At 40.9% G+C, this 25,974-nt stretch overlaps 1 protein-coding gene and 1 non-coding gene across 6 annotated transcripts in view; both read right to left on the bottom strand.

The window, feature by feature from the left end:
- DIP2B (disco interacting protein 2 homolog B) overlaps positions 1-25,974 on the bottom strand; it is a 261,827-nt gene that overhangs the window by 102,791 nt on the left and 133,062 nt on the right. For all 5 annotated transcript variants that reach the window (XM_030939864.1, XM_030939863.1, XM_010385341.2 and 2 more), the window contains exon 3: positions 13,015-13,143. In XM_030939864.1, coding sequence (XP_030795724.1) covers positions 13,015-13,143 — 129 coding nt within the window. The remainder of the gene's footprint in view (positions 1-13,014; positions 13,144-25,974) is intronic.
- Positions 22,104-22,210, bottom strand: LOC115900109. Its single transcript, XR_004059789.1, has one exon. It is a non-coding gene; the product is annotated as a U6 spliceosomal RNA (small nuclear RNA).

A 25,974-nucleotide genomic window follows, 5' to 3' on the forward strand; every position in this document is an offset into this window, starting at 1 on the left:
GCCACTGCACTCCAGCCTGGGCAACAGAGTAAGGCTCCATCTCAAAAAAAAAAAAAAAAAAAAAGCAAAAGAAAAGAAATAATAAAGATTAGAGTAGAATTAAATGAAATAGAGAACAGAGAAATGGGGGCAAAATCAACAAATGAGTTGCTTTTTTGAAAAGATCAACAAAATTGACAAATCCTTAGCTTTCTTGAGAAAAAAAAGGAAGAAGATTTAAATAACTAAAATAAGAAATGAGAGACATTACAACTGGATGCCTCAGAAATAAAAGGAATTATAACAGACTATGGGCTGGGTACAGAGGCTCACGCCTGTAATCTCAGCACTTTGGGAGGCCAAGGTGGGCAGATCACTTGAGCCCAGGAGGTCAAGACCAGCCTGGGCAACATGGCAACACCTCGTCTCTACAAAAAACACAAAAATTAGCTGGTCATGGGGGTGTCTGTTCGTGTAGTACCAGATACCCAGGGCTGGGGGTCGGGGGGTTGAGGTGGGAGAATTGAAGCTGTAGTGAGCCACAATCGTGCCACTGTACTCTAGCCTAGGTGACAGAGACCTTTCTCAAAAAAAAAAAAAAAAGAAAAGAAAAAAGAAAAAGACTAGTAGGAATCATACCTGCCAACAAATTGGATAATCTACAAAAAATTGGATAAATTCCTAGAAACATAAACCTACCAAGACTGAATCATGAAAAAATAGAAAATCTCAACAGATCTGTAACTAGTAAGGAGATTGAATCAGTAACTGAAAACTCTCCAACAAAGAAAAGCCCAGGACCTGACAGCCTCACTGGAGAATTCTATCAAACATTTAAATAAGAATTAATGTAAATCTTTCTCAAACTCTTTCAGAAAAATTGAAGAGGAGGATCACTTGAGCCCGGGAGGTCGAGGCTGCAGTGAGCTATGATCACACTGCTGCACTCCAGCCTGGGCAACAGAGGGAGACCCTGTTTCTTTAAAACAAACAAACAAACAAACAAACAAAAAGTTGTGTTTCTATACACTAACAATGAATTACCTGAAAAGAAAATTAAGAAAATAATGCCATTTATAATAACATCAAAAAGAACAAAATACTTAGGAATAGACTTAACAGAGGAGGTGAAAAACTTGTACATTAAAAACTGTAAAACATCTCTGAAAGAAATTAAAGAAGACATAGGAAAGAGATCCTGTGTTCATGGACTAGAAGACTTTATATTGTTAAAATGTTGTTACTGTTCAAAGCATTTTAAAGATTCAATGGAATCCCTATCAAAATCCCAATGGCATTTTTTTCCAGAGATAGAAAAAACAATTCTAAACTTTTTACATGGAATCTCAAAAGATTCCAAATAGCCAAAATAATCTTTAAAAAGAAGCACAAAGCTGAAGTCTTTATATTTCTTTTTTTTGAAATGGAGTCTCGGTCTGTCGCCCAGGCTAGAGCGCAATGGCGCGGTCTTGGCTCACTGCAACCTCTGCCTCCTGGTTCAAGTGATCCTCCTGCCTCAGCCTCCCAAGTAGCTAGGACTATGGGCATGTGCCACCACGCCTGGCTAATTTTTTGTATTTTTAGTAGAGAGAGGGTTTCACCATGTTGGTCAGGCTGGTCTTGAAGTCCTGACCTAAAGTGATCCACCTGTCTTGGCCTCCCAAAGTGCTGTGATTACAGGCGTGAGCCACCACGCCCGGCCTATATTTCCTTATTTCGAAACTATTACAGGATGGGCATGGTGGCTCACACAAGTAATCCCAACACTTTGGGAGGCTGAGTGGGGAGGATCGCTTGAGCCCAGGAGTTCAAGACCAGCCTGGGAAACACAGTGAGATTCTGTCCCTATTTAAAAAAAATATAATTACAAAGCTCCAGTATTCAAAATAGTTTGGTACTGGCATAAAGACCGACATAAAGACCAACAGAACAATAGAGAGCCCAGGAATACATCCTCACATAGAAGGTCAAATGATTTTCAACAAAGGTGGCAAAACTACACAATGGGAAAAGGATAGTCTCTTCAACAAATGTATTAGGAAAACTGAATAACCACATGCAAAAGAATGAAAAATGGGCCCTTATTTAACATGATATACAAAAACTGACTCAAAATAGATTAAAGACCTAACCAGTAAGGCCATAAACTAAAACTCCTAGAAGAAAATAGAGGGGAAAAGCTTCATGACACTGGATTTGACAACAATTTATTGAATGTGACACCAAAAACACAGGCAATAAGAGCAAAAATAGGCAAATAAGACGACATTAAACTTAAAAATTTCTGCACATCAGAGAAACAATCAACAGAATAAAAAGATAACCTGCAAAATGGGAGAAAGTATTTACAAACCATATATTGGGTAGGGTGTTAATATCCAAAATAAAGACCTCCTATAACCTAGTAACAAAAAAAATTAACCCAATTTTTTAAATGGGCAAAGGACTTGAATAGACATTTCTCCAGAGAAGATAAACAACCAACAATCATATGAAAAGATGCTCAACATCACTTTCTTCAAGGAAATGAAAATCAAAACCACAATGAGGTACTACTTCACAGCCACTAGAATGGCCATACCTTACTTACATCCATTAGAATTTTTTCTATATCAAAAAATCAGAAAATACGTGTTGAAGAGGTTTGGAGAAATTGGAATGCTTGTGCACCACTGGTGGGACTGTAAAACAATATAGCTTCTATGGAAAATAGTATGGAGTTTCCTCAAAGATTAAAAAAATAGATTTACCATACGATCGAGCAATTCCACTTCTGGATATATCTCCAAATGAACCGAATACAGGATCTCAAAGAAATATTTGTAGTCATATTCACTGCAGCATTATTCACAATAACTAAGATGTGGAAGCAACCAAATCCCCACTGTGGTGGAAGAGATAAGTAAAACATAGTATATACATACAAAGAAATATTATTCAGCCTTAAAAAAATAAGGAAATCCCATCATCTGCCACAACATGGATGAACCCTGAGGACACTGTGTAGAGTAAAACAAGCCAATCACAAAAAGACAAATACTGCATGATTTCAGTTATATGACGTACTCAAATTCACAGAAGCAGGAAGTAGAATGGTGGTTGCTGGAGGCTGAGAGGAGGGGAAAATGAATTGTTGTTCAACAGGTATGGAATTTCAGTCACACAAGATGAAGAAGTTCTAGAGATCTGCTGTACAATAACATGCATACAGTTACCAATACTGTAATGTATACTTAAAAACTGTCAAAAAGATACATTTATATGTTTTTTAACCACAAAAAAAAATTTTATGTAGTTTTTAAAATTATATCTGCATTCTGAGCCTTTCCATAAGGCTTTCTATAGGCTGGATTATAGCAAAGTTTTGTGATGTTTTCATTTGGTACTTTATTTTTTGAGACAGAGTTTCACTCTTGTTGCCCAGGCTGAAGTGCAGTGGCATTATCTCCGCTCACTGCGACCTCTGCCTCCTGGGTTCAAGAGATTCCCCTGCCTCAGCCTCCTGAGTAGCTGGGATTACAGGCACCCACCACCACCCCTGGCTAATTTTTTGTATTTTTAGTAGAGATGGGGTTTCATAATGTTGGTCAGACTGGTCTCAAACTCCTGACTTCTGATGATCCACCCACCTTCGCTTTCCAAAGCGCTGGGATTAGAGGCGTGAGCCACGGTGCCTGGGGCTCGTTTGGCACTTAATATAGCTTCTTTTTTACATATAGATCTCTGATTTTTGAAGCTTATACTCTTTTTGAGACAAAGTCTCTTTCGCCCAGGCCGGATAGCAGTGGCACAATCTCGGCTCACAGCAGCCTCTGCCTCCTGGGTTCAAGTGATTCTCATGTCTCAGCATCCTGAGTAGCTGGGACTACAGGCACTTACCACCATACCCAGCTAATTTTTTTGTATTTTTAGTAGAGATGGGGTTTCACCATGTTGGCCAGCCTGGCCTCAAACTCCTGACCTCGCGTGATTTGCCCACTTCAGCCTCCCAACGTGCTGGGATTACAGGTGTGAGCCACCACATCTGACCTGAAGTTTATGCTTATACATGGTGTGAGATATGGATCTAATTAATCTTTTTCCAGCTGTCCTAGTGTCATTTATTTAGAAGTACATTTTTGTCCTAGTGATTTGTAATGTAATCTTTATTGTATACTAAATTCCCAGATATATACCTGTCTACCTCTGAACTTGTTATTCCAATGGTCTGCCTGCTAATCTGTGTGCCATACTAAACTGTTTTAATTACAGTCTCTATAGGATGTTTTAATACCTGGTACGTGTAGTCACTCCTTGTAGCTTTTCTTTCTCAGTGTTCTCTTAGCTATTCTTATATGTTTATTTTCCCAAATGAACTTCAAAAATGAGTCTTCTAACTTTATAAATAAATTTGATACTGCTTTTACTGGCATTAGATTAGATTTGTAAAGTAATTTAGACAGACTTGGCATCTTCGTGGCGTTACACTGCCCTAAGAACAATGGATGTCTTTCCGTTTACTAGGTCTACTTTTTTGTCTTTCAGGGTTTTAAAGTTTTTTTCATAAAGGTTTTAGACATTTCTTAAGTTTATCCCTAAATATATTTTACCTTTAGTGCTTTTGTAAATGAAGTTTGCTGTACTATTGTATCTTTTAACTGCTTATTATTTGCATATGTGAAGGTTGTTGACTTCTGTACTAATGTTGTATCTTGCTGACCAAATTGTTTTAATTCTGTCATTGATTCTCTTGAGTTTTCTAGATAAATATCTTATAAACTGTAAATACAGTTTTACTTCTTTTCTAAGTCTTACACTTCTCACTGATTTTTCTCGTCCATCTGCATTGGCAAATACCTATGGTACAATTAAAATGTTAGTATCTTTAGGATTAAAAAAAAAAGGCCCTTGCAAGTAAGGTGGGGTTGCGGGAGGAAGAACAACCCAACATAAAAAAAAATAGAGGCTGGGCGCGGTGGCTCACGCCTGTAATCCCAGCACTTTGGGAGGCAGAGACAGGCGGATCACGAGGTCAGGAGATCGAGACCATCCTGGCTAACACGGTGAAACCTCATCTCTACTAAAAAATACAAAAAATTAGCTGGGCGAGGTGGCAGGCGCCTGTAGTCCCAGCTACTCAGGAGGCTGAGGCAGGAGAATGGCGTGAACCCAGGAGGTGGAGCTTGCAGTGAGTCAAGATTGCACCACTGCACTCCAGCCTGGGCAACAGAGCGAGACTCCATCTCGAAAAAAATAAATAAATAAAATAAAATAAAATAAAATAAAATAAAAATAGGCTTAGGCAATGGACAGGTAGTTTACAGAAGAAGCACAAATGGCCAGTAAACATATCTCCAAATGTCCAATCTCATTCGTAACAAAAGAAATAATAATACCTTTACCTACCACCAAGATAAGAGAGTAGCCACTTCCTCCCACATCTATGGATAACACTGAAACATTTCTTTTCTCATCTTTCCCAAAAAGATAAGTGGAATCTGTTATTTTTAGTCTCAAAGTAACTGCTCCCATTCTTTTTATTTTTTAAGAGGGAGTGTCGAAATGTTGCCCAGGCTGGAGTGCAGTGGCATGATGTCGGCTCACTGCAAGCTCCGCCTCCTGGGTTCAAGCAATTCTGCCTCAGTCTCTCGTGTAGCTGGGACTACAGGCGCACGCCACCATGCCTGGCTAATTTTTGTATTTTTAGTAGAAACGGGTTTTGGTCAGGCTGGTCTCCAACTCCTGACCTCAAGTGATCCACCTGCCTCGGCCTCCCAAAATGCTGGGATTACAGGCGTGAGCCACCATGCCCGGCCAGCTGCTCCTATTCTTGGCTTATTTTTACAAAGTGGTTAGCATATGATCCATGAGTGGCACAGCTGGGCTTTAAGGACCAGGGCGAGAACTGAGACCAAGTGCCCTTACCTGTTAGGATTCTTCCATAGACAGACAGATAGGGATAGAGGGAAAGGCAGATGTGTAGGTGGGTTGAGTCATAAAGCAGAGAGGTATAGTTCAAGGAATTCCTTGCAAGCCAACAAGCAGTCATGCCATTTTTCCTTAATTTCTAAGGTACTGACCTCTTGCAGAAGCAGCAATGACTAATTTCTTAAATAGGATATCACAACACTAATTAGGGCACTACTCAGTGCAGGGTGGAGAGGAAGAGGAGGGGATATTTTAATTTTCCATTTCACATTCCCCTGCTTTGATAAATTATGTTTCTTCTGCCTGGAATATCCAAATAACTATCCATCCTTCAAAATGGATCAGACATCACCACCTCCATTCTGAAGCCCATTCTTGACACCGCATGCCTTCCCATCTCCCTCTTCTGTGTCACCTCTGTACCTTGTATTGAGGTGGGGGAAGAAAAAAAAAACCCTCCACCTTAGGCAACATGGTGAAACCCTGCCTCCACAAAAAATACAAAAATTATCCAGGCATGGCAGGGTTTGTCTGTAGTCCCAGCTACTAGAGCTAAGGAGGGACGATAGTTTGAGCCCAGGAGGCGGAGGTTGGAGTGAGCTGACTGTGTCACTCCACTGCAACCTAGACAACAGAGCCGGACCCTGTCCCCCACCCCACCCCCCAAAAAAAGAGATGGACAAGAAAAACAGAAGAAACACTCCTGTGTTTTCATCTAGGTTTCTCTAGCAATCTAACATTTTTCTCAAATTATAGGAAGTCTACAATAAATGCTTGCTGAACTGAATTCAACTTACCTTCTACAGCATGAGGAATGTATCAGAAATAAAATGATCTTGGTGTGCCAGTGCCAGTCATCACCAGATCAGAGATTAGATTTGGACAGAGACAGAAAAGTTCACAATTAGGGTGGCAAAGCGAGTTAGTACTGCATTTAGCTCCCAGCATTAAATCAGAAGAATCCATACTTAGAGTAAAAGTCATTAAGAACAATAACTAGGCCCGGCATGGTGGCTCACACCTGTAATCCCAGCACACTGAGAGGCCAGGGTGGGTGGATCACTTGAGGCCAGGAGTTTGAGACCAGCCTGGCCAACATAGGGAAACCTCATCTTTATTAAAAATACAAAAATTAGCTGGGTGTGGTGGCATGTGCCTGTAATCCTAGCTACTCGGGAGACTGAGGCATGAGAATTACTTTAACCCAGGAGGCGGAGGTTGCAATGAGCCAAGATAGCACCACTGCATTCCAGCCTGGGCAACAGAGTGAGACTCTTGTCTTAAAAGTAATAATAATAATAGATAAGGCGCGGTGGCTCACGCCTGTAATTCCAGCACTTTGGGAGGCCAAGGCAGGTGGATCACGAGGTCAGGAGTTCGAGACCAGCCTGGCCAATATGGTGAAACCCCGTCTCTACTAAAAATACAAAAATTAGTTGGGTGTGGTGGCACGCACCTGTAGTCCCAGCTACTTGGGAGGCTGAGGCAGAAGAATCACTTGAATCCAGGAGGCAGAGGTTGCAGTGAGCTGAGATCGTGCCACTGCACTCCAGCCTGGGCAACAGAACGAGACTCTATCTCAAAATAAATAAATAAAATAATTAAGATCTTAAAATCTATCTTTAAAATTTACAATATGCATAAATTTTATGTTATTTTACCATAATAAAAGATTGAAAAAAATACACATTGCAAAAATATCTAAACATATATAATGCTAAAGTAAAAATTCTCCCTAGACCCACCACTTCCCAAAAATAATCCTGCCTCAATAGTTTGGTATATATTTTTCCAGGTCTCCATGTCTATAAACATAGTAGCATATGTTTATATTATTATAACATAATAATGTTATAAATATTACAAGTATAAACTATTATTTATAAAAATCAGATTATATGCTACATACTGTCTTGCCTTTACTATTTAAAAAGTGTATTCTGGGCTAGGCAAGATGGTTCACCACTGTAATCCCAGCACCTGGGGGAGGCCAAGGCAGGAGAATTGCTTAAAATCAGGAGTTCGAGACCAGCGTGGGCAACAAAGTGAGATCCATCTCAACAAAAAATAAAGTAAGTTGGCCAGGCACAGTGGCTCACGCCTGTAATCCTAGCACTTTGGGAGGCCGAGGCGGGCGGATTACGAGGTCAGGAGATCGAGACCACCCTGGCTAACATGGTGAAACCCCGCCTCTACTGAAAACACAAAAAATTAGCCGGGCGTGGTGGTGGGTGCCTGTATTCCCAGCTACTCGGGAGGCTGAGGCAGGAGAATGGCGTGAACCCAAGAGGCAGAGCCTGCAGCGAGCCAAAATCGTGCCACTGCACTCCAGCCTAGGCGACAGAACAAAACTCTATCTCAAAAAAATTAAAATAAAATAAGTTAACCTGGCACAGTAGCGTGTGCCTGTAGTTCCAGCTACTTGAGAGGCTGAGGCAGGAAGACTGCTTGCACCCAGGAGTTAGACACTGCACTGAGCCATGATTGTGCCATTGTATTCCAGCCTGAGTGACAGAGTGAGACCCTGTCTCAAAAAAAAAAAAAAAAAAAAAAAGGATGTTGTACATCCTTCCATATTTGCACAAATACATCTACCTCAAGTTAACTTTCATAAAATTTTATTGTGTGAACATTCTATGACTTATTTAACCATTGGACTATACATAACACCACAACAAACAGCTTTGTATATGTATGTATATATCTTTATGCACACGAGTTGTTTATATAAAATGAATTCTTAGAAGCAAAATTTCTGGATAAAGAGCATGACTATTTAAAATTTTAAAGATACTGCCAAACTGTTGGGCTATTACTTTTAAGACATTACCAACTTATTTTTAGCTCTGAAATGAAATAATTTTATACTGCATTTATACTGATTATACAATTGTAGCGTCCTTGGAATTTACTTAGTTGAATCACGATTGCATATTTAATTGAATCTATGATGTCATCTTGTATAAAACATTCTGATTTTAGGTATGTTAAAAGTGAGAAAAATGTCCTCCTTATATTAGAAGGAAAAATGATTCCTAGCTGTCTTACAAAATGATTAATCACTTCTACTGAGAAAGTAACAGACAACAGCAAATCAAATTTTTAAATTTACTAATTAAAAAGAGTACATTTCCAAAGTATTTTTATATGTGATATGAAACATGCAATGGCAAACTGGACAAAGCTAGGGAATTATTCACATTAACAAAGCTTTAGAAGGCCTGTAACATCTGGATAATTAGTAATTACAGAGCATGTTTTTCCCTGTCACAGGCATTCACAGCAACAGATCACAAAACAAATCAAGCCACCCAACTATTTTCTAACATGATAAACCTTGACCCATACACCAGTGTCAAAAAGAGATGGTCAGTTATCTATTAGCAACGACTCCTATTGATAACAACAGGCAGCTCTCTTAACTGAATTTGACTCATTCAACACCACACAATTCATCTTGATCTTTGATAAAGAAGTCACTTCCAGAGTTCAGTCCCCAGACACAAGTGACTTTGGACATTTCTCCCAGAAGCATGTGGAAGCTGGGTATCATTTTCCAGTACTCATGTTTGAGCTGAATAAGGTAATACAAATACTCCCCTAACGTCCTGTTTTATTTTTGTTGTTTTGTTTGAAGTACCTAACTTCTCAAGAGATTAACATCAAGAGAGTCAGAATGACTTAAAATAAGATCACTTTCCATCTCAGGCATTAATTTGTGTTTTCTACATTTGAGACCATACTACGCGTATGGAGGTGCATCATGCCTGGATGTGCAGAAAAAAGAAATATACTAATAAGGTAGTATACTTGAAATGTAAGCTCCCTCTTGGCTAAAGCACAAAGAATGGAATCAGGTCAGATAATCTAAACTCTGAATAAAGGTAAGTTCTTTATACTGTGTCTGAAATGTGAACACTAAGTCTATTTAGATTTAATTATGATTGGTTGAAATGTTATAGGTGTTAATAAGCCTCCATCAAATAAGAAAGGGTTTTATAATTACACTTACCAGCATTAATATAAAATCCTTCTTATGTAGCCATCACTTTATTCCGAATTGTTGCAATTTTTATTAAACATACCCTACATTCTTCAGCTATTTTTGCACGTGATATGTAAATGTAACCCTTTCTATGACTGGAGTAGCAAACAGATATAAGTTCAGCTCCCATCAATCTCCACTACTTATCTGCCCCACCTCTGCAGCTGCTGCTGGTCTCTTCTCAAATGATCCTCCTGCCTCGGCCTCCCTGAGTGCTGGGATTACAGGTACGAGCCACCCCTGCTGATTTCTTCTTATTAGGAGAAGCCTGAATTCTCAGAGACTCAATTTCTTTCACATTCTGAGCTTTCTTTTGCTATTTAGTTGAGCAATTCCTAATACACTGAAAAATTTGATTTTCACCCAAAGTCTATGCTTGCATCCTCTTTTCACATTCCCCTCCTGATAGGATTGTAGGACCCTCATAGCTTTCAATATCTTCAAGGTTTTTAAATCACTTTTTCTCCCCTACTTCACCTCATTCTGGCCTACTTCTTGCTACTATCCTTTAAACACACACACACACGCACACAAACAGAAAAACTCCCAGTGAGATGAACATACAACTGTTAAAAACTCTCCAGTACACCAGCACCTAGCCAACAATCTCCACAGTCAGCTGACTATCTCCTAGCTGACAATCTCCACAGTCAGCTGATCCACAGCATACGCTTTCTAATACTTGGGATAATCAAAAAGCAATGGTGCAAAAGGGCAGGGACTACAGATTACAGCTGGGTTTTAACAGGTGAAGCTCAAAATTTTATAGTACTAAATAAGCTCACAAAAAACTTTTTCACATTTGATTGGCTTGGATATAGAATGTTGAAAATCACCCTTCTGGATCCTTAATAATCCTTTATTACATGCTGTAAAAACAAAGAAAAAGGAAGGTAAAACACACACACACTCCCAGAAGGCCAGGGATGAAAGCTGTGAAGGCTAAAAACCCTTCTGGACAGGTTGGAGCATGCTGCTGCTGAACCTGGGCTCCAGCCTCAAAAGGCAACACTAGGTGGCTGGAAAATCAGGCTTAGGTGATTGGCAACAAAGGGCAGCACCTGAATGCTTTGCTACTTCCAGCCCTCCCTTTCTCTAATCCATTCCTTAACTAGTAACTACTACGTGTTTTTTTTTTTTTTTTTGAGACAGAGTCTCACTCTGTCGCCCAGACTGGAGTGCAGTGGCGCGATCTCGGCTCACTGCAAGCTCCACCTCCCGGGTTCACGCCATTCTCCTGCCTCAGCCTCCCGAGCAGATGAGAGTACGGACGCCCGTCACCATGCCTGGCTAATTTTTTTGTATTTTTAGTAGAGATGGGGTTTCACTGTGTTAGCCAGCATGGTCTCGAACTCCTGACCTCAAGTGATCCACCCACCTTGGCCTCCCAAAGTGCTAGGATTACAGGCGTGAGCCACCGCACCTGGCCTACTAGTAAATACTTCTATTCTCTTCTTTCTGCAAAATATCTGTTTAACTCTTATACATGGAAGGCCCTGTGCCAAGGCACTCCAGTCTATAGCTGGAGTGAGCTACTGAAACAAATACAAATCTGATGATGTTACTGCTCTGCTGCAAATCCTTCAGTGACATTCAAGATCCCACAAGATCTGGTCTCTGGTAATCCTTCTAGCCTCATCTCCCACCTCTTTCTGGCCCTTGCATTCCAAGTTCTGAACACTATTTCCCTGGCTAACTCTTGTTTGTCTGCCATGGCTCAGCTTAGATGTCTTGTTCTCTGAGCAAGCCTCTCTTGATCACTCAAGACCAGTTTAGCTATAAAATTACCACCTCTATTTTTTTTCCCCTGACTGGACACTTCTCATCCTTTTCTCCTTCTGTGTGTGAAAATATCTATCTAGTAAAACCAGCTCACAAAATAGCTGATGCAGCTCTTCAACTGTGCATCCTTTCCTCATTTTCTCTAAAGCAGTTTTTGAGAGGATGTGATACAGACTGTGTTTTTCAGTTCAAGAAAATGTTAAGGCAACCTTGGTCAGTACAAAGAAGACAAAAATCTGAAGAAAATAAATAATATCTCCATTAGTCTTTTTGCTTAATTCTGCCACTTCTTAAAACAAGAAATGTGCCGCAGAGACTACTCTTGGTGCAGTGGACAGGAAGTGGGCATCGGAAGGGCCTGCTGCACCACGTGCTCTAGGGATCTACCAGTCGCTCCTCTGCTTATCAAAGCTGCACACCTGGTACTGGCCACCAGGTGGTCCTGAGCACAGTGCAAGCAGGAGTATGCTCCTGCTGCCACAGGCACACCTTGCTCCTTCCCTTCCTGTAGGTACTTTTTGGGTTAGAAGAAATAACTAATTTGAAATTTCATTGAGAGTTTTCTTTCAGCTCCATCAATTAAGAGAGACCAGTTACGCAATAGCTCTAGCTCTGGCAAACACAGAAGGGCCTGCCTCTTCCAATAGAATCCACTGAGCTCTCCCAGTACCACCCACGAGACCCAGCCCTCCACTTTCTTATTTATTTATTTATTCACATGGCCTTTGTGCTTGTATGCTTGTCTGGTCTCTTCTTAAACTGTTAAATTCCTTGAGGGCAGAAACAGTCTTTATTTTTTTTGAGACGGAGTCTCACTCTGTCGCCCAGGCTGGAATACAGTGGTGGGATCTCAGCTCACTGCAAGCTCCACCTCCCGGGTTCAAGTGATTCTCCTGCCTCAGCCTCCTGAGTAGCTGGGATTACAGGCGCCCACCACCATGCCCCACTAATTTTTGTATTTTTAGTACAGACGAGGTTTCACCATGTTGGCCAGGTTGGTCTCAAACTCCTGACCTCAAGTGATCTGCCCACCTCAGTCTCCCAAAGTGCTGGGGTTACAAGCGTGAGCCATGTCGCCTAGCTGGAAACAGTCTTAGGTACTCTTCCCTTTCCAGCAAATTACTGAGTACCTACTATACCTGACACATAGTCGGGTACAAAATAAATAACTGGTGAATGAGTTAATATAGACTTGTTGCCTCATGGGGGGGAAAAAACAAGTATTGGAAGCTCTCAGGATACACAGTTCATACTATTGTTAGGAAAACAATTCAGCTGGTCATTCTGCAGCTTCTCCTCACCTGATCGATATCGTTCATCCCTGGCTCCCCCAGATCGAGTTCGGTGGTACTTAGAGGGAGCAGAAGTTTGAGCTGCAGATGGAGCAGGTGTCTGGTTTCTAAGTTCTTTCTGTACTGCTGAATCAGTTTCTAAAAAAGGAAGTTTAAAAGATGGTTATCCAGTAACAGTAATAGCTAACATTTTCTAAAGCCCTTTAAGCATTCCCACAACACTCTGAGCTAGGTACTATTACCCCATTCACAGCAAAGGGCTAGAGAGTTTTAATATAAATACATAAATATGATGCAAAGACATCCAAACTAAAAAATACCATCGTAGAGCCTTAAATGTCAACAGGCTGATAAGAGAGGAATAGCCAGAAGACAAATGTAAATTAAAAAGCCATTCTAGAGACTCCAAAGAGAGGCAGTAGTGATGGGGAGCTGACTGCATATGACCCCCAATCCTAAACAGTGAGACAATGAATAGCTTGGGGAGCCTTAGCTACCATACCATCAGTCACTCCAGATAAACATAATTCAAGCAAAAACAGGGTGATTATGCAAGCACAGCTTCAAGTCTATTAGCCCTTCTTCCAACTGAACTCATCACTGACCCTGCCCTGTCCCCATACTCTGCCCTCTCAAAATATACTGTCTTATCAAGAATATAGGGATGGGGTAAATAAACAGAAAAACACTAAGTTCTGATGTTTTCCTGCCTTTTTATCTCAAATGATTAATTCCAAATTTGTTTCTTAAAAAAATTACAACAAGAAAATTTAACATGAGATGTACGCTTTTAACAAAATTTTGAGTGTAAAATACAGTAGTATTAATATCTTATTAGTATTAATAAGGCACGATGTTATAAAGCAGAACTTACTAATCTTGGATAACTGAAACTTTATACCTGCAGAACAGCAATGTCTCATTTCCCGCTCCCTATATCCCCCGGCAACCACCATTCTACTCTCTGCTTTTATGAGCTTGACTCTCTTAGATATCCCATATAAGTGGAATCATGCAGTATTTGTTCTTCTGTTACTGCTTTATTTCCCTCAGCATAATGTCCTCCAGGTTCACCCATGTTGTCACATATTGCAGGATTTCCTTCTTTAAGGCTTATTTTAAGTTTCTGAAATAGCACCTAGTTATGCCCAGCAAGGCAGCTTCCACACAGCAAATTAAGTGCCCAATATATTAAGATGTCATCTATACAGCAAATGTACTGCTCCAGACCCCAGCTCAGAATCAGCCTATAAAGCCAAAAAATTAAGGCGGGGGGAAGAAAAAGACTCAAAGCAGTGGTCTGGGGAGTACAAGCAACAGTGCTACACACCCCAGTACACTGATGGCATCAAAGTATTACAGGAACTGAGGTTCCTCATAATGACAATGTTTTATCGTTTAAAAAGAAAAAAAAAAGCAGGTAGCATGCTGGAAAGGTCATGTGTTGGGGCTCTAGTCAATAGTCCTGGCTGAGCCCAGCCCTCCACCTGCCCTGTCAAGGCAGCAAACATTTGAATGAGCCATCTTAGACTGTCCAGAGCAGCCCATCTACTACGTGAGGGGGAAGACAACCACTGAATGACCCCAGCTGGCAACCATATAGAGCAAAATAATCACTGAAATTAGCCCTGCCCAAATTCCTGGCCCACAAAACCATTATTTCTTTAAATGGCTCATAAACACACACACACACACACACACACACACACACACACACACACGGAAGAGTATATTTTAGGGTCTTCTCCACTAATGTGCTTTTATGGATCTGGAAATGCTGTTTTCGATGGTTCCTCTTAGCTGAGCTTTTCATTAGAAAATATATTAACCGAGCAGAAAATGTTTCAGAAACAGATTTTATAAAGCCTGGGATTATAACTGAAGTTTTTATCAACCTAAATTCTCTTCAGAATCTATTTCACAGAATAGCTATACTAAATTCTTAATATTTTCCATACCTTGTTACATTTTCTAGTTTTACCAATCAAAAGTAAGAAAGACTGTCTCAAAAAAAAAAAAATTGTGGAGATTTATTCCCACCTTGGCTCACTTGCAAGGGCAATGATTTATCAAGAATGGAGGCAGAAAATGAGCAGCCTGGGCAACATAGCAAGACCCTGTCTCTTAAAAAAATAATTAGCTGGGCATGGTAGTGCACATCTGTGGTCCCAGCTTCCTGGGAGGCTAAGACAGGAGAATCACTTGAGTCTGGGAGGTCGAGGTTGCAGTGAGCCATGATCACACCATTGCCCTCCAGCTTGGGGAACAGAGCAAGACCCTGCCTCAAGAAAAAAAGAAAATGCTGAAAGCAAATGCAGTAAAATATTAACAGACATTATCCTGGGTGATGAGAGTTTGGATAATTTACATATTTTCCCACAGGTTTTACAAGTTTTCTGTAATTTAGAAAAGCTCTTTTTCTGAATGTAAAATTGATGTTTACCACAGGATATCAAGAAAATAGTTAAGTATAAAGAATAAAATTTAAATTGTATCAGATTTTCTTAATTATAAGGTCATAACCATGTACAACAGATCCCTACCCAAAATCAGTTAAAACAATATTTACTTGTCAGCTTCCTAAATTATGACACTGAGTAGGCTTTTCCAACTTCCCATTTTTATTTATTTATTTATTTTTTGAGACAAAGTCTTGTTCTGACGCCCAGGCTAGAGTGCAGTGGCACAACCTCTGCCTACTGTAACCTTCACCTCCTGGGCTCAAGCGATTCTCCTGCCTCAGCCTCCCGAGTAGCTGGGATTATAGTGCCCACCACCATGCCCAACTAATTTCCTTTTGTATTTTTAGTAGAGATGGGGGTCTCACCATGTTGGCCAGGCTGGTCTTGAACTCCCAACCTCCAGTAATTTGCCCGCCTCGCTCAGCCTCCCAAAGTGTTGGGATTACAGGCGTGAGCCACCACTCCTGGCCAGCTTTTCCAACTTTCTAAAAATCAATGACTTCCTTGTCCTTTCCCTGAAAGCAACTGACAAATCCATGCATATTTGGGAGTAAGAGGGAGAAATGTACGTCCTGGTTAGATTTTAAAAACTGTGTTGACTAGGTCAGGTGCAGTGGCTCACACCTGTAATCCCAGCAATTCGGCCCGAAAGCCGAAGTGGGCACATCACCTGAAGTCAGGAGTTCAAGACCAGCCTGGCCAATATGGCAAAACCCCGTCTCTACTAAAAATATAAAAATTAGCGGGCGTGGTGGCATGCACCTGTAGTCTCAGCTACTTGGGGAGGCTGAGGCAGGAGAATCACTTGAACCCAGAGGCAGAGGTTGCAGTGAGCCGAGATTATGCCACTGCACTCCAGCCTGGGTGACAGAGCAAGACTCTGTCTCAAAAAAAAAAAAAAAAAAAAAAAAAAAGTGGAGATTTATTCCCATCTTGGCTCACTTGGAAGGGCAATGATTTATCATGAATGGAGGCAGAAAACAACATACAGGTTGAACACCCCAAACACCCAAATCCAAAACTTTTTGAGCTCCTGTCTAATGCTCACAGGAAACGTTCCTTGAAACATTTCTAATTTCCAATTTTCGGATTTCAGATGTTCAACTGGTACATAAGGTAAATATTCCAAAAATTTTTTTTAAAAATCTGAAATCTGAAACACTTCTAGTCCCAAGCATTTCAGATAAGGGCTACTCAACCTATATCTCAGGCCTCATCAAAAAGTGGAGGGAAGGAGTATGGGGGCATGGGAGGACAGCAGGGCATTATTTAACAGCATATGTAATATCAGCTGGGCAGGCAAGATGTTGCCTCAAGGTAAATCATTCCCTGACCACGGTTTCACACTCCAACTAGATCTCAGAAATTACCTGGAGTGCTAAAATACAGATTACTGTGTTTTGAATAAGATATACACAGTTTAACTGCCATGGTAAGGAAAAGCTAAAAGCAAAGATGAAACTTAACTACATGTATCAACATAATGAGATACTATATGCCATTAAAAATGAAAAATATGTAGACTATGCAGATACTTCATTTCAAATAAAGTAATGCCAAGTGATAAAAGAACACAAAATATTATGTACACAATATAATTATAACTGTATGTAAAAACTATTTATATACAATTATAAGGGTCAGATGGGACAAAAAAAATCCCTAACGTTATTTGGATTGAGGTACTCTCTATTTCTTTACAATTTCGTTGTTCTGCTTATAGAATGAATTATGCATAAAACCAAAGACAAATACAAATACGTGCTGGAATGGAAGCTGCCAGACTCACAAATTAAGTCTTCTTCATGACATCTAAATTCTAGCATAAAATAAAATAGAGATCCAAAGAAAAAGACAACTTGATTATTACAAAGCAAGAGCTTCATTCAGGTAGGGGGTTTCTGATCTTTCAGTCTGTTATGCAGAACATCCACTAGGGGTCACCATTATGTTTAAATAGTGATGATGTTAAAAGGTTTAGTAACAATAAAAAGTACACCTTTTAGGTTCAAAAACACAAAGCCTTCCTTCTCAATGACCAACATGTATATAATTTACTGTTCCTTGGCAGAAAAATACATCAGAGTCTAATATGTTTCTATTGTTTGAATATGGTAAGGATGATAATCTGAAAAAAATGGTATTTAGTAGCACAAAACTGCACAACATTTCCACTCAGGAAGATGGAAGGAAGCCACCAGCCTCCACGTTATCTTTTAACTCTGCTTATGATTTAACAGATATTTTCACCTGCAAGAGCAACAGAGTGAAACAGGATGGGCTCTGAGAACAAGGAACCTAATAGTTCAACTTCCGGGAGTTGAAGAGAGCAGACATGCCTGGACACATGCCTTGGTGCTAGTGTCCAGAGAAGAAACACATTAAACAAGTGGTCACCATGTGTATACCTTTGACCTTGTGATACGTGCTAAGAAGGAAAAGAACAAGGGTCTCTTAATCCACATAATGGGGATTTAACTTGTATTAGAATTTCAGTGAAGATGAATGTCTGTTAAAAGGAGACAGTGATGCAAAACTCAACTAGGCAGAGAGAAGGAAAAGCCACTTTATTCAAAAGCATGGTGTTTGTAGAAGCCCAGTGAAGGAGAAAAGCCTTAAAGTTTAAGACCAGTGGGGCTAAAGATACAGCAAAAGGGTAGAGTGTTACAAAATGAGACTGGACTATAAAAGTGGCATCAGGTCACTTGCCCTAAGCCGAGGGGGCAGCCTTTGAAGAGATTTACAGGGAATGACAGAATATCAATAATACTTCCATGGCTCTTGCCTATTACCATCTCATTACATCTTCACAACAGCACCATGTGATAGATACTATTAACGAAGCAGGATGCCCGTCACAGATTTTTCCACAGTGAGAGTGAGTCAATAATCACCTTGAATCATTATAGGGCCCTCACTCCCACACCATTCAAGAAGGATGGTAAATGTACCTTGATTGAGAGGCTAGAGCAGCTGTGAGTAATTGAGGACAGTCTTCCTTTGAAGGGTAGGTGATTAACCTCACCGCCTAGAGAAGGCAAGAGAGGAATGAGAGTGCTGGTGTCTGGAATCTGGAAAAGGGGTCACCTGCCTGTTTTCCAGGGGCAGACTCTGTAAGGAATGTGGGTTGGGAGTTGCGGGTCTGTTAAGCGGTAGGTGTCAACAGATCCTGACCCAGAGCTTCCTTGGCCACCTGACATGAGGAAAATGGTAGTGCATGAGGCTAAAAGAGCCAACACTAGGAGCTCTGCTCCACGAGTCCAAGTAGAGTACCTGGCTCCTCCTCCATAATGCATCAGAGTAGCTGATGCAGAGAACAGGCTCAGCATTACTGGCTAGTCACACAGTGAGGACCAGTTTTCAGCAGCACCCTGTGAGATGATAGAAAGCAAACAGCAGACTGTGGGGATCTTTCCCCTTTGGGTGTGAAAGTTGGATCTACCACCTCCTATCCTTTTGCACTGCCTACATAATCCCTGAGGGTTCTCAGACAATTTGGGAGGAAAAAGAAGCCCCAAGAGGAAAATACTGGACTTCCTTCTGATGAGACATATGGGGGCAGATATAATTGCAATGTGTAATCCAATTCATAGGGATTCTAATACTATCCAAACCAAACAAATGAAAGCAGAACGGGGACTGGAAAAAAGATTCTATGTTCTTTCCATTATGCTATGAGCCTCATTTGGGAAGGAACTTTTAAATCAAAATGAGATAGATAAAACAAAATAGATTCCACTCCTCAAACCCTATGCATACATACACACACAGAGGCACATTGCTTACTGAGTATTTATAATTGGAAATATTCTGTGGCATTCCAAAATGCTATTCCTGATTTCAATAACTGGCTTTAAGTTCACGTCCCTTTGAATTTCCACAGTACTTTGTTTAGAGCTCTCTTACAGTACTTATTCTACTCTCTTTTGTGGTCCTCATTTGTGTAACTGTCATCTCTCCTGCTACAGTGTAAATAACTTGAAGTCAGAGGCTGGTCTTAATCATCTTGTATCTCCTGTAGTAACTGGTCCTTGGTCTTTCATATTGCAAGCATTTAGTATTTGAATTAAAATAAATAATTAAGATCTTATCTGTCTCCTCACCTCCACCAATAATAGTAGTTGGCTGGGAAAAAGAAACAAAAATGTTGAGATAGCCATTTAAAGTTTACCTAAAAATCCTGCTTATTTCTGCATCTCCAATTCATATAAGTTGTATGCAAAAATGTGTGCCTCTCACTATCTTCATATACTTACACAACGACATTAAGGAAAATAGGGTTACAGACTATTCCAGGAGGCATTATTAGAGGCTTGATAGAGAGAATAAAACACAAGGGTTTTCCTTTGTTTCATTTTAACTTGGTCACACCCGCACCCTTGAACAACTTCAAAGGCAGGACTGAACCTAGAAGAACTGTAATGAAAGGGGCACGGAGCAGCTGCCAAGTGCAGTGCACGTATAGGAACTGCAACACCGGGGACTGCCACTCAGCACAGTAAGCAGCAATCACAAAAGGAATCCATGTTTGGGAAAAACCTTTGGGTCACCAGAACTTCTTATCAAGACAAGCTAAAGAACATCAACAAATATTAATAACCATCTTCATAAACTTATGATTTATCCCTAAAAAATAAGTAGGCAGGAGTCTGGGGGAAAAAACAATACAGAAACATACAGGCCAACAAAGAAAACATAAAAGGTAAGATCTTATTCTGAAGCAGGAGATAAACATGATTCACTTCAAAAATGAAGTGAAAGACAGAAGCAAGTTACAGGATGAAGGAAGAAAATCAAATACACAAAGGTCACAAATAATCTCAAATACATTAAGACAAAACAGAATGAGCAGTACCCTGCCTCTCCTTTTCTTTCTGCTCATTTCTGTTGTTACAAATCTTGTAGTATTATTTAAAACAGATGCACCAACTTCATTTAAAAATTAAAGAAATGCTAGAATATCATTTGAGAATTGATATACTCTGCACAGCCTCTTGAGGTTTTAGTAGGTCTAAATTAAAAGACCTATTGAGGGTAGAGACAAATTGCCATTATCAATCTACAAGAAGAGACCACTCTACAATCTGTACATTGCCCTGCTTCTTGTATTACCTAACACTTTTATCTTCATAGATGTTTACTCAAGAAAATGCCAGAAAATCTAAATGCTCTTTTTAGTTCTGCAGACATTTATAGGACGCTATATATCAGGCACTAACGATAGAAACTGGGGACATGAAGAATAAAAACAATAAAAAATAATGTTCCTCCAGTAGGCGAATAAGACACACAAACAGACCATAATCTGTGGGATGGCCAAGACAGCTCTTTTAAAATGCAACTCAGATAATGGAAGTGGGGACTATTTATAGGGCTGGTCAAGGAGGGCCTCTCCATGCCTTCCCTAACTGAACAAACCCCTAAGTAGAGTGACGGAGCAAACCAGGTAGGTTCTGGCCAGTGTCTTGTCCCATGCTGTCTCTTTAGTGTCAAAACAGTATTTGGAACACAGCAGGCATTCAGTAAATATGTACTGTCCTTAGATTTTGTCAGTAACCCCTGTAACTTTGGAACGAACTCTTTTTCTATTAAAGCTAGCTGGAATTATCAGTTACTTGTATCCAAAGTATCTTAAAGATTAGACCACAGGATCAGCACAGGGAAATTGCCTTTCTCCACAAAATCTTCCATTTTCCTGCAACTCGAAGAGTGGCTAAGAGTGACTAATTTACAGAGAAGTTAGAATGCGTGTGGTTTGAAACTTCAATTCTTTGGGCCATGCCAAAAGAGAGAGTTAATTTCCTGGCCGCTTCTCCCTGGAAGTCTGCTAATCGAGGCGTGTGGGAAGCTTTATACTTGGCCACAGGAGCTTCCAACTACTGAAAGATGTTCTGTGGGCCATTCCTTTCAAAGAGCAGACAGCTCAGAATGAGCAGGAGATGGGAGGTGTGAATCTGCCGTATCTTCATTTCTTCCATGCCTCTCAAAGTGGGAGCGTTTTGAGGCCCTGAATTTTTCATCTTTAATCTTATAAATTTTAATCTATTGTTAAAAGACAGCATGGCCCTTAAATACCAGATAAGCCTTGGCTCTTGTTTAACTAAAGAAACAACTGTCAGTTCCAATGCTGGGAGGTTTCAGTGATTTTTTAGGGTAATTTTGAAGCAGCTTTTTGCCATACAGTGACTTTAGAACCTAATCCCTATGATGCTACTGAATTAAGTTAGCTTTTCTCATTTTTGGAGACAGGGTCTTGCTCTGTCAACCAGGTTGGCATGCAGTGGCACAATCATGGCTGACTGCAACCTCAACCTCCCAGGCTCAAGCAATCCTCCCACCTCAGCCTCCTGAGTAGCTGGGATCCCAGGTGTGCACCACCACACGTGGCAAATTTTTTGATTTTTTTGTAGAGATGAGGTCTCACTATGTTGCCCAGGCTGGTCTCAAGTGATCATCCTGCCTCAGCCTACCAAAGTGCTGGGATTACAGGCATGAGCCACTGAGCCCAGCCATCCATGCTTAATATTAACCAAACTTGTCCGCACTAAATTTCTACCACTTTCTTTTTCGGTTTACTTTATTTTTTGTATGTTATTTTTCCTTACACAATGACATATTACTTGGGCCTAATGTTCTAAAAAGATGAAACGCTTCATGAATTTGCATGTCATCATTGTACAGGGGCCATACTAATCTTCTCTATATTGTTCTAGTTTTAGTATATGTACTGTCAAAGCAAGCGCTCCATTACTGTTTAAATATTTTCTTCAAACTTGCGTTATCTTCCATATTTCCTGTTACACTGTTAATTTTTTTCTGAAGCCCTGTTTTAAAGATTTATGTAACATTTGAGAAAAGAAATATATACATAAATACGCAACCCAAGATAACTACAAATCAATTCCACACACAAAAAAATCATTCACAAGGCAGGGAGAGGTGGCTCACACCTGTAATCCCAGATCTTGAGGAGGCTGAGACAGGAGGATTGCTTGAGCCCAGGAGTTTGAGATCAGCCTGGGCAACATAGCAAGACCCTGTCTCTAATTCCTCTTTTTTTTTTTTTTTTTTTCCAGACGGAGTCTCGCTCTGTCACCCAGGCTGGAGTGCAGTGGCGCGATCTTGGCTTACTGCAAGCTCTGCCTCCCGAGTTCACGCCATTCTCCTGTCTCAGCCTCCTGAGCAGCCGGGACTACAGGTGCCTGCCACCACGCTGGCTACTTTTTGTATTCTTAGTAGAGATGGGGTTTCACCATGTTGGCCAGGATGGTCTCAATCTCTTGACCTCATGATCTACCCGCCTCGGCCTCCCAAAGTGCTGTGATTACAGGTGTGAGCCACCGTGCCTGGTTTTACTTTTTTTTTTTTTTTTTTTTAAGAAAAAAAATCACTAAATTTTTAGGTAAGGAGCATGTGCACGTAATAATCCCAGTAATAAAATGTTGCAGTATTAACTTTTTATTTAAAAAGACACTAGTGATTAGGCCAGGTGCAGTGGCTCGTGCCTGTAATCTCAGCACTTTGGGAGGCCAAGGGAGGCAGATTACTTGAGGTCAGGAGTTCGAGACCAGCCTGGCCAACATGGTGAAACCTTGTCTCTACTGAAAATACAAAAATTAGCTGGGTATGGTAGCACGTGCCTGTAATCCTGGCTACTCAGGAGGCTGAGGCAGGAGAAACACGTGATCCTGGGAGGTGGAGGTTGCGGTGAGCCGAGATCACGCCACTGCACTCCAGCCGGGGCAACAGAGCAAGACTCCATCTCAAAAATAATAATAATAAATAAATAAAAAGATAGTAGTGAGAATGTTACTTTTTTTTTTTTTGAGACAGAGTCTCGCTCTGTCACCCTGGCTGGCGTGCAGTGGCATAATCTTGGCTCACTGCAATCTCCACCTCCCAGATTCAAACGATTCTCATGCTTCAGCCTCCCAAGTAGCTGGGATTACAGGCATGTGCCACCATACCTGGCTAATTTTGTATTTTTAGTAGAGATGGGGTTTCTCCATGTTGGTCAGGCTGGTCTTGAACTCCTGACCTCAGGTGATCTGGCCGCCTGGGCCTCCCAAAGTGCCAGGATTACAGGCGTGAGCCACTGCACCCAGCCGGACTCTACTAAACTTTAATAAAGTTTAAATTTGCATCCAATGCCATTTAAAAAGTCAAACTAGGGAGATGTGGTAGCTCACACCTATAATCCTAGCACTTCTGGAAGGTGGAGGCAGGAGGATTACTTGAGCTCAGGAGTTCAAGATCAGCCTGGGCAACACAGTGAGACCTTCTCTCTATTTGGAGGGGGGAAAAAGTCAAATTAAATGGCTTCCTTCAACATTTACAAAGACATATAGGGTAAATATGCCAAAGGGTAATCTCTTATTTTGACATGGAATCTATATAACATAAATTACCCAACCCTACAACCCACCCCTTTTTGGGAAGGACATTGTTAATGAACAAAATGGTCAAATAAAGTGAAAAACACAAAATGAAAGAATTTACCACTGAGAGACCCTCACTAAAGTATTTGGCTACTAAAAAATGTGCTTTAAGAAGAAGAAAATTGAGCCAGGCATAGTGGCTCATGCTTGTAATTCCAGCAATTTGGGAGGCTGAGGCGGGCAAATCACTTGAGGTCAAGAGTTCGAGATTAACCTAGGCAAAATGGTGAAACCCCGTCTCTCCTAAAAATACAAAAATTAGCTGGGCGTGGTGGCAACACCTGTAATCCCAGCTACTGGGGAAGGTGAGGCACAAGAATCACTTGAACTAGAGCCAGGCGCGGTGGCTCATGCCTGTAATCCCAGCTCTTTGGGAGGCCGAGGCGGGTGGATCATGAGGTCAAGAGATTGAGACCATCCTGGCCAACATGGTGAAACCCTATCTCTACTAAAAATACAAAAATTAGCCGTGTGGTGGCAGTCGCCTGTAATCTCAGCTACTTGGGAGGCTGAGGCAGGAGAATCACTTGAACCCAGGAGGCAGAGGTTGCAGTGAGCCGAGACTGTGCCACTGCACTCCAGCCTGGGTGACACAGCAAGACTCCATCTCAAAAAAAAAAAAAAAAAAAAAAAAAAATTGAGTTTACCAAAACTGGCTCAAGAAGAAACAGAAAACTGATAGGACTTGGTAACCAAGGAAGGGAAGGAAGACAGGGACTTTAAGGATGACTTTTAAGCCTGTAACTTGCTGAGTTGTATTCACTCAGAAGGGAAAACTAGAAGCACAGGAGCAGGTTGCAGTTGGTTTTCTGGGGAATGTGTGTAGGGAGGGGTTAGTAATGGTGGTAGAGGTAGGGTGGAGAAGTCATAAATTTAAATTTTGGATATGTTGAAATGGTGATGCCTTTAAGGTATATAAGTGGAGATGTTAAGTATACAGTTGGATCTATGGATCAGGGGCTCGGAAGAGATCTGGGTTGAAGATACATATTTAGGAGTTATCTGAATTCGAATGATAATTAAAGTCACAGGTGTGGCTGAAATAATTTAGAGAGATACAGCACTGGTTCTCAAAGTGTGGTCCCTGGACCACCAAGCTCAACATTAACTGGGAAATTAACAAAAATGCTAATTCTCAGGCCTCATCCTGGACCAGATGAATGAGAAACCCTGAAAATGGGGCCCTGCAGTCTGTGTACTAACAAGCCCTCCAGTGATTCTGAGGGCTTGCTACAATTTGAGAACCACTGATACAGAGTGAGAAGGCAAGAGGTCTTGGTCCTTAACTTGAGAAATCTAACATTTAACAGACAAAAATGAGCCTGTAAGAAAGACTAGGAGCAGGAGGAAGGGAAGGATAAGAAAATAAGAAGAGTGGGTAGGGCATGGTGGCTTATGCCTGTAATCTCAGCATTTTGGGAGGCCAAGACGGATGGATTGCTTAAGCTCAGTAGTTCAATACCAGCCTGGACAACATGGCAAAACCCTGTCTCTACAAAAAAATACAAAAATTAGCTGGGTGTGGGAGCTCACGCCTGTAGTCCCAGCTACTTGGGAGGGTGAGGCGGGAGGATCGTTTGAGCCTGGGAGGCAGAGGTTGCAATCAACCCAGATCACACCACTGCACTCCAGCCTGGGCAACACAGCCAGACCCTGTCTCAAAACAAAAACAAGAATGAAAGAAAAGAAGAGAGATTCAAAAGAAGAGTTTTGAGAGACAGGGTGCTGAATACTACTGAGATTAGATGGCAGTAGCTCCAGAAGGAACTAAAACGGGCTGAGAAGTGAGCATTTGAGAAAATAGTGTAAGTATAGACAGTTTTGAGCAGTTTGATTAGAAAGGGGCAACAAACAGGGTGAAATGGAGGATTTTTTTTTTTTAATAGACAGTAACAAGCATGATGAACTGCTGAGGGATGAATATGGCTGAGAAAGAGTGACTGTATGAGAGAGAGAGAATGACTGTACGAGAGAGATGAGGACCTGACAGCAATGGCATACTAAGGGGACAATGCAGCTGTCTGCCTCAGCAGGAGAGGTCTTTATTACAGTGTTTAGAATTGCTGCAC

The sequence above is a fragment of the Rhinopithecus roxellana genome, chromosome 10 (assembly GCF_007565055.1).
Source record: "Rhinopithecus roxellana isolate Shanxi Qingling chromosome 10, ASM756505v1, whole genome shotgun sequence".
NCBI classification, from domain to species: domain Eukaryota; kingdom Metazoa; phylum Chordata; class Mammalia; order Primates; family Cercopithecidae; genus Rhinopithecus; species Rhinopithecus roxellana.